The 9,691-nt window shown below is 40.5% G+C and overlaps 2 protein-coding genes across 2 annotated transcripts in view; one reads left to right on the top strand and one right to left on the bottom strand.

Annotated features, from left to right (window-relative positions):
• Positions 1 to 9,691, top strand: part of LOC144653540 (dual 3',5'-cyclic-AMP and -GMP phosphodiesterase 11-like) — a 260,413-nt gene that overhangs the window by 246,776 nt on the left and 3,946 nt on the right. The gene's annotated exons all lie outside the window — the stretch shown is intronic.
• LOC144653498 (uncharacterized) lies at positions 4,443 to 8,218 on the bottom strand. The gene has a single exon (XM_078513490.1). The coding sequence runs from the start codon at positions 8,038 to 8,040 to the stop codon at positions 5,014 to 5,016; it is 3,027 nt and encodes a 1,008-aa protein (XP_078369616.1). The 5' UTR covers positions 8,041 to 8,218; the 3' UTR covers positions 4,443 to 5,013.

Here is a 9,691-nt window from a genome sequence, read left to right as displayed (position 1 = left end):
AGGCCCTGTAGTTTGGAGAGGTTGACCGCTGAGCATCAGTAACGGATCTTCGCGCCGTCAATGAAAGAAGATGGCATGCAGGTGTCAGAAAATTAACGCCCCCTCGATTTCTTTCAAACGGCGGCCTTAAGGTGGATTTCCACTGCCGCGTTTTTGTTTACGCACGTTAACGCGCGTAAAAATTATAAACGTACGTAAAATGAAATTTTACGCGCGCGATTACGTGCGTCGAATTAACGTTGTCCAATTTCCAATGCCACGTTTTTTTTCCAGTTATTTACGCACGTGACGCGCACGTTTACGCACGTAGCGATTTTGGGGGTTTTGAAAAAAGTTGAACCGAGTTCAACTTTTTCGCGGCTGTCTGCGGTTACGCAACGATTTACCCAATCATACTTTTGGATTTCATCACATGACACCACTTACCATGTGGAAAACCATTTTGTTTTAAATCGCCCATCGATTTACTTGGGAAAACATTCAGATGTAGAAACACTTCTCATTGAGAAAGTCTTAACATTTCAAGAAATAATCTATAGAACTGGCTACAGAACCAAATTACACGAACGCAGTAGTGAAAGGAAACGCCTGGCGTCAGGTCACGTAGGCTTTGAACCGGGAATCCGGGAAGGTCGCCTCAAATCTTCTTTTACTTGATGGTGTCTTTCGGAAGTATTTATAAAATGCCTCTTGGTCATATTCACGCATTTCTTTTTCTAGCGTGTGGTACAAAGTGTTTTCATGGCAGCCATGTTGGAAGAGTCAAACAACAAGATATTTGCATAAAAATGTTAATGATTTTTTCCCAAAGGAAAAACAATTTATTGTTTCACTCCTCCAATATGGCCGACAATCACGCACTCTATTCACCAACTTGATAATTCAGTATGGCGGGCATTTACGCACGTTCAACGCGCGTAAAAAGGAAACGCTTTTTATTACTTTTTACGCGACAGTGGAAATTTGCCTACGTATTTTTTTTTTACGCACGTTTTACGTACGTAAATATTTACGCGTCAGTGGAAATCCACCTTTAGTCATGGAAAAGACCAACGCGGCTCTAATTATTTTCTCTAAATTGAGATGGTTTTCATTACGCAAAACTACCAAGGAAGAATTATTCTGGTCCGCAAAGCGTGCATATTTACAGGCATCAATTCAGTTTTGTATGTTCTTCCAGACCAAGAAATTGAAAAAAATAATGAAAGTAAATAAATGCTTTATTTAAATACAGGTGCATTTATCTAGCCTGAGTTGTTAACTGAGGACACTGCATATCAATGAAAAATAAAATATTACAAGAAGCCTGAAATAGATCAAAATGCCACCCGCCCAATTTGCCTTCGCGCGTCCACTTGTCTTTCTCCTCTGTAGAGGCCCCCGTCTCACGCGCGCTTTTTCACGCGAATATAACAGAAGCCTATCCTTTGCGGAGGAGATCAAAGACAGGCCAACAAGACAACCACCTACGAAGGCTACCCACACATTTAACAGTTCAAGGTCCCTATGATCTGCGATCGGTCAGCGGCTGCATGGTTCGAAAATTAAACGCCAAACAGGTGTTAACTAAGTATTTACATGTCAAATAAGAGGTTAGCCTGCGAATACAGCCGCCTCTCATTCGCGTCCCGCAACGAAGAGCGAAACACGAAGAGAGACGTCTGCGATTCACGGCCAGAAATTCCATACTGATGACGTTAACCACTAATTACATTTCCCACAGCACACGCAGTTGGTCTTGCATAATTATATTTTTTGTTTTCAGCCGCACATTACTTGCTTGATCACAAACACTTTCAAGGCAGTTAAGGACACATTTAGGGGTCATTTACACCGGACAACTTCATCGCGAAAATTAGAAATCCCTATACGAGTTGCACATTAGTAAAATTTGGAAAAATAAGCTGCGAAATCACTAGATGACATTGTTTTGGAACTTGAGCGCAACTCATCGGAGGTGTTGGGCCGTAAATACCGATACCGCAACGATCATAACAATTCTTCTGAGTTAGTTTCTTCTTTCCCCGCTGTTTGTCAAATTAAAATTCTGTTTTTCTGTAGCATTTATTCTTTGGTTGTGGATGGTTCAGGTCGTTCAGGTTATCTGTATTTCACATTTTTGTTGCTTGTTTGTTTTGCCGGCTGCCTTTATGTAAACAATAAAAGTAAGGTGACAAAATTGATCTATTTTTAACGGCCGCTGTGGCGCGTCCTTTCTGTACATCTTTGAGGTCGTTCATCTTGTTATAAAGCAGTTTCTTTTTGTTTCCCAATTACATATGAATTATAGATTTTATAGAAATTCTAAGGTATAGCTTCGGTGTAGTTTCACGATCCTTCCCCCGGTCAACTTTTAGTCCGCAATAACATCCGGTTTTTTACCGTTCGTGTAATGAAGTGTTATATTTCGCATACATTATGTAAATTAACTAGCTGACCAATCAGCGCTCCTGTCCGGATTCTGGACAGATTTACGTCATCAGTATGGAATTTCTGGCCGTGAATCGCAGACGTCTCTCTTCGTGTTTCGCTCTTCGTTGCGGGACGCGAATGAGAGGCGGCTGTATTCGCAGGCTAATAAGAGGTGAAGTTCGGCCATTTTGATCCATTAGCGAAACGTTTATTACATGTTCGGTTTAAAGAGTATTACGTACTGTTGCTAAGGGCATTACGAACAAAGTCAATTTCTTATTTTAAGTGCTTGGCTGTCCGTTCGTTCTACTAATATTTTTTTTTAATTTCGTGAGGTTACTCACGACTAGAGTGCTTTCACTCCACTTCAGGTTCTTTTTGGTCTGGTGTATTTCCATTTCTAAACCACGTCAAAAGAATACATTATCTGGTAATTACGGAGGCGTTATCCATTGTTCGTCGTCCACCATTGAAACTGCACTTATCAACCCACGATAAAACTGAATGTACCGTCTGTCGAGCATTATGACAGGATTTAAATTACAGTATTTTTATGCGAGAAAGGATTTTAAGAGCTTATCGAAATACGGGAGGGCATTGCCTGAATGGACTGAGCACAAATGAATAGAAATGGAGAAAAATGGCAAGGCTTGAATAGCTGACACATTTTAATGTGTCACAAACTTATAAAATAAAGTTCTTAGTTGCATAAGGCTCTTATGTCGACCTACGAGTTTATAAATAAACTGCGGGGGTAGATATCGATTGAAGAACGGCAACTTACGTCAAAAGCAGATTGGTGAAATAAGATTACTCGATAAATGGAGTTATTACGGATAAAACTAATCCAATGCGATATTTAAATTATCAAAACTGGCAAAAAGGAAGGCTTTCCTAAGTCGTTTAAAGTAGCCGCGCAGTGCGTCAGTTTCGAGAAAAATTCATGCTTCAAAGTCCTTGTTTTACACCGATCGATCAGGCAAATTTATATGGCAAGTTTTAAGCCAAACTAACTAGACAGCCGACATTTAAGGAGGCAAATTTAAATATTGTCACCTTCATTTATATTTGTCAACTTTTAAAATTTCTCATTTTTCAGAATTAATCTAAAAGTAGTCGGCAAAGTTTGAGATGAATGACGTTACTCGAATTTAATTGACTCAATTGATGTTAATTGAGTTTGATCTTTTTTGCTCGTGAATTTAACAGAAATTGCAATCCTAAGCTAGTCACTGAAATAATAACTAGTACTTTAACTTGTTGAAAATATGTACCAATTCAGGAAAATGCTCTATAGGCGTCTTTATTTCTGGAAAGATTTCACAGTTTACAATATTTCTTAGACTGCTTAACGGATATTTCGGGGTTTTTTTCTGTTGCTGGGCTAAAAAATGGTTTTCTGGCATATTAGGCATATTATTCTTTTTCATACACTTTTTCTAGGCTTTCACATTCAGGTATTTACATTGACGACATTCCTAATATCCACCCGCAAATGCCATCAAAAAGACGTGCGACAAACTGAGCAATCCGTTTAAAAAAAATGATAGAAAAAAATTCAAATAGTAAATTCACCAATTCTGATGGTATTTTTAGGAGTGTATTTTTAGGTGAAGTGAACTAAAATAGGAAATTGATTGATGGTTCTAGCTTCCTTCATAAATCACAATGTTTATTATTATTTATAGAAGTATAATTATAGCCTGTTGTTTTTATTTTTAGTGTCAGAAAAAGGCCAAGCAGCCGGATGTTTTGCCTGAAATAACAAAGGAGTTTTCACTCGAGGAAAATTCTAAATCAAAACACATTAGTTAGTATTAAAAGTATGTATACTGATATAAAACCTTCTGTCATATCAGTTCTCGACACCGGATAGCGTACGAATTTACATTTGAAACTTGTCAGAAAACTAATAAAATGAACAGAATATTCCTTCAATTCAACTTTTTGTTCCATGAAATGCACAATTTTGAAGTCTTATTGACAGGAAAAGCTGCAGTTTTTTTTTTACACGGATAACTTTTGGCGTACGAATTTACATTTTAAACTTGATCAGTAACTGAAGAAAGAGAATATTTCTTGAATTCAAATATTTTTGTCATAAGAAAAGCCTCGATTTTGAAGTCTTATTTACAGGAAAAGCTGATTTTTTTACGGATAACTTCGATTCATTTTCCTACATTCGTGTTACATTTCGTATCCACAAATTAATTCATTTATCGATGCAAGTTGAGAAATTTGTTTAAGGGTGTTTATGTAAATTTCTTGTTCCTAGTTGGCTGGGCAGGTGAAATGCTCCTCTGGTAAAAAACATATTGCGACCACTATATTGACTATCTAAAACTAACAAATTTATTTCTGTGTTACATTTTATGTACAATGTTACGAACGTGGGCATGGTCAAATATTTAGATTAACTGAAGTTAGACTTATTTTACATTATAGCCTCATGTCGCGACGATCCTCCAACTGAATTTAGCAGAAATAACAAGTTGGCAGTTGTTTTTGTACAAACAAATCAGTTTGATTAAATCGTCGTAAAGTTAAAAAAACAGCCTTTTCACTACAGGCCATTTAACTTGTAGACGTCGCGCGTGAAAACTATAAAGAATTCGAATGATTTATTTTAACTTCAGATGTTTCAGGGACACTGTTTAACGAGCGCTGTGACTGTAAGCGCTTTCTAGCAGAGAAAGGTTGCGTGTTTATGTTATCAGTTTTCGGATGTAACGTTGGAACTTTAATGCTTATTTCCTCCCCGGAATCAGATTGAAGTTCTCCACTCGCACCTTCGCTGTTTTTCTTTTGCCCAAGATCGTTCATGACCGTTAGGATTTCTTCAAGGCTGTACAATCCCTTTTCCGAGTCGCTTCTCGAAAGAACCGGCGTTCGAGCGCGCATGTCACCTTGTCCAGCTATAATATCGCTTGCGCTCGAAAGTCTTCGCCTCAGCGGGGATTCATCGGTGTTTAGAAGCGAAAGAAACTCTCCTAGGTCATACAGAGAGATATTGCCGCCTGAATCTTGACGCGGGGATAGCTGAGGCCGCGATGCTGCATCTGATTTTAGCGAGCTCGTACCGGGATTTGATTCTGATTCGCTTTCGCTAGATTTAGACGATGCAGATGAAACGCTAGACAATCTTCTTCTAAGGGGAGAATCGTCAGCGTTTAAAATGCTTAAAAACTCGCGTAGATCGTATATAGAGCTTCTCTTGCGCGAGGGATCAGATGGGCCGGTTTCTGCCCCTGGCACTGGAAGGAAAACATCTTCGAAAACTTCGCTGTCAATGCTTCTATTGCTTTCGTCTGTGACATGAATGCTTACACCGCTTTGTGAAACGCCGGAAAATTTCCGTCTGAGCATTGCGGATGGGAGCTGTTGTTGATTTGGCTGGCTTTGCTGAGCGGCATACAGCGAAAGGAACTCTCTAAGATCATAAACAGACATTTGACGGTTGGGGGTATTTGTGTCCAAGTGCTTTGCGCTTGTTGATGGCGCAGTGTCGCTAGCTGTGGAATATCCACTGCTCGCAGTCATCGGGGGCGATGGGGAAGCGAGGGTGTCTTTCTCGTGGGAATCAGCCGTGGCAGAAGCGAGCTGGCTTGTTTCGTCAGCTTCTCGCTGATAATAGCTCAAAATTTCCTGCAGATTGTAGGTGGATTCTCGTTTTTTGTCGTGTTCATGTTGCAGGACATTCAGAATTTCTGTCAGGTCGTACACCGATCCTCTGGGCTTGTTTGAAGCTATCGTCGGGGCCCCCTCCGATTCAGCACTAGCCTCACTCTGCTCTTCTTCCGAAGGAGTAACTCGAACTAGCGGAGGTATAGAGGAGGTCATGCATAAGAATTCTGCTAGGTCATAAACAGACAAGCTTCTGCTCTCTTTCTTGTGTCTTCCTAGCTCTTTTTCTTCGTTTTCTACTCCACTAGGCTCATCGCCATGCGAAGCTGGACTACTCTGTCCCGAATCAGGGCGGGAGTTCCCCCCGGAACGCGGCAAAGATAAGAACTCAATAAGATCATAGGTCGATGAGCGCCTCCCTTCTTCAGCGTTCTTAGCAACAGAAAGTAAATCATTTGAACCCGAGGAACCGCGCGGGGATAACGGAATTCTCGGGGACGTCGATCTACTTGAGTTTTCGCTCGCCGAGCCAGACTCAGGTTCACCAACTTTTCCTAGAGATAAAAACTCCATTAAATCGTACACTGATCCCTTTCGTTCGTTGCGCGCACTCTCTCGCTCTTGGCCAGGCAGTAGGAGATGCGACGATGTGTTCGTTTTCTTTTTCAGCTGCGCCGCACTAGCATTCGATGCTTCGGCGGCCGCTAGCATCAGAAACTCCCTTAAATCGTAAACAGAGGCATTTGAGTTTTTATCGCTAGCGTTCGATGTCGCGCTTGTATTCCGAGGCGTCGAAGCCGTTGAAGATGCCTTCCGCTTCAAATTCTCTTCTTGGAGCAAACTTAAAATTTGTTGCAAATCATACAAAGAGTGTCTTTTTTCGCCTTGTTGTGGCGGATGTAATGTGTCAGTGTGACATTCTGTGTGCGCGCGATCTCGCTGCGTTTCCCTCTCATTCTGCGGGCAGCTTTTCCCTTCAATTTTAAGCACTTCGCTTTCCTGGACTAAATTTTGTTTTTTCGGCGTCAAGGAAGGTCTTCGTCGGTCAGAAAACTGTTGCGCGTCCGTAATATCGTTTAATGACTTTCGACCTTTCTGCTTGATCTCTTTATTTGCAGATTCACTGCAAACAGGCGAGCTAGGGGTGCTTTGTGGTTGGTTAGCCTCATCATTTGGCCACCTATGATTACTACGATTTCGTCGCTTACCGTATTCTTTTGGTTTCTCGTCGATTTTCGAGGTGTTTTGAAGATGAGATAAAACTGAGCCGTCAATATCGTGAACAGAAAGCCGGGGCTGCGAAAAGCAGGAACGGCTTGATGGCCGAAAACCCGCCGCGAGCGAAGACATGTTGCTCTCCTTGACAGTTCCCTCTGCACGCAGACGTGAATTGATCTTTCTATTAGATAATTCAGGTGAAGATTTCGCCAGCCTGTGTGATCTCGTTAATTTACCCAAAGTTTGTAATGTGCTGCTACCCCGACGGCGAATCCCCGAATCTTTGTAGAGCGGCATAAAATCCTCATCGGTAGACTCATCAAGCAAGGTGTTATACCCCAAGCGAGGGCGATTCGCTTTCTGTTTCCCGCGCGGTGAATCTTCGCCGTCAAAAAAACTGTCTTCGCCTTCAATCGTTTCCACAGCAGTTGGGTCCTTAATTAATTTCGCTTCATCGTCATGTTTCTCAGTATATCTTTTGTGTTTGTCTGAGCTTCTGTGCCTAAAACTCTCCATTTTGTGCGATATTTTTAAAGGCACTCCTAATGTTGACAGCTCAGATTCGTTTCCAGCTGTCGTTGCATTTTGTGGCTCTCTTCGTAACCTTGATGCACTTGAAGCCGATCGAAGCGAGTCCAAGCGAACGATCGGAGGCAGTCGCACCAAGCCATGTTTATCACGAACAATTCGTGATCCCCCCTTCGAATTTTCGCCATCGATTTCGACTGAACTTTCTTTGCTTATTGGCGGAAGTTTCAAATACGAATCTCCAAACGCGAACGCCATAAAGTTGTCTCCAAGCGCAATTTAAACCGCGAAAAAGGGTTTAAGTTTGTAAACAGTGTTTTAACTCGCAAAACGAGGGATACTAACCAAGCTGGCTTGTCGAAAGGTCGTTGAACGGTTTCTAGAACTCAAACGTCGCTAATAAATGACCAGCCATGTTCAGATTCTAGTCCGTAAGTGATGTTTTGAGACAGGAAAGAGTGCAATTGACGGAAAAGGCATTAAATTTGACGTCGGCACAACAACGGGGACTTGTAGTGCATAAATTAGCCAGTGAAGCCTATTTTCGGTCTAAATGTTTTTATTTGACCAATTGTAGCCGGATGTAAATGAAACCCACCAATGAAAAAAGCCCATTGACACCAGCCGCTAACTAAAAGCAGTTTTCCTCAACCATTAATATCGCTTTTATGTCCAAAAAGTGGAAACAATATTCAAAACGACTTGCGACAGGGCTAGACTTGAAAAAAAAAAAAAATGAGCTAAAAGCTTTAAACGAAAACTTAAGTGTTGCTCCGGCCCCAAATTGCCATCGGCCTTGTTAATTTCGTCTCAACGACACTGTTACCCTGTACTTCGGCCGCATTTTAATTAAATCTTGTTCGCTAAGGAGAGATATGCTAAATTGCGTCAGATGTGTTAGTCTTACAGTCTTAATTCTGTAAATAGGCTTTCGGCTTGGCAGGTGCAAAATCATTCAAATCTACTAGCTTGACAACGGCGAGTCGCATTTCTCTTTTGACTTGTTTAAATATGTTCACGCGAGCTTTCTTCCAATTGTATTACAACACGCGTCGATTTCATTCGGTAGAGCTCTTTATTTATTTGTTAAAGTACCCGTTGGATCAAGTTTTTTTTTACATTGCTAGCTTCATAAAACTTGTAAATCTTAATTTTGAAATCGCGCCCCAAAATACACTTAGACTAATTGCAATTAACATAGTTGCTGTAGTGAAGGATTCTTTTATAATTCAAATCATCTTAAGTTTTCTTTTCAGATCTCTGTTCACCGCAGAGCTAAGAACTTCTCACGAAACCTTTACCCTTTAAATCGGCATATTACACGGGCTAAACATTTGTTTGTTTTTCGCTATATATTAATGGTGTCATTTCGTAAACATTATTCCCAGCTAAAAGCAAATTAGAGATTCTCGATCATTTGCCGGGAAAAATTGCAACATCTTGCCGGTTAGAAATTTACATGACCTTACATACGTTGTGTAGGCGAAGTGTAGGCGTAATTTCAGCCCATAAATTTATGGACCTGCTAAAAGGTAGCTAAAAAAATGTACCACTTGATATCTTTTAGCTGTTTGATAAATCCTGTATTTACGTGCGTCACTAGCTAGTTTCCAGAGTAACTCATATAAAATTTACTTTAATTTCTTTAAAAGCTTTATAATTCAGCGAGTGGGCGAAAAAAATTTATTATGATTCTAGCGGCAGCGTTCCCTTCAAATGCCTTACGTGTAATTTTGGTTCGTTGAAACCGAAATTTTCTTGAAAAGTAGCTGCAAATTTTGCATAAATATTTGATTTTTCGTGTAGCAAAAAGTCAAAAAATGCTATAGCGATGTTTTCGATATAGTGTTTCCTCTTTTTGTAAATATTTTCGCCCCCTCAGGGTATTATGAAAGATTATAGCACAACG

This window comes from Oculina patagonica, chromosome 5 (genome assembly GCF_052425735.1).
Source record: "Oculina patagonica isolate OP01 chromosome 5, crgOcupat, whole genome shotgun sequence".
Classification (NCBI taxonomy): domain Eukaryota; kingdom Metazoa; phylum Cnidaria; class Anthozoa; order Scleractinia; family Oculinidae; genus Oculina; species Oculina patagonica.
The sequence above is the reverse complement of the archived record's forward strand: the minus strand, read 5'-3'. Positions and strand labels throughout refer to the sequence as shown.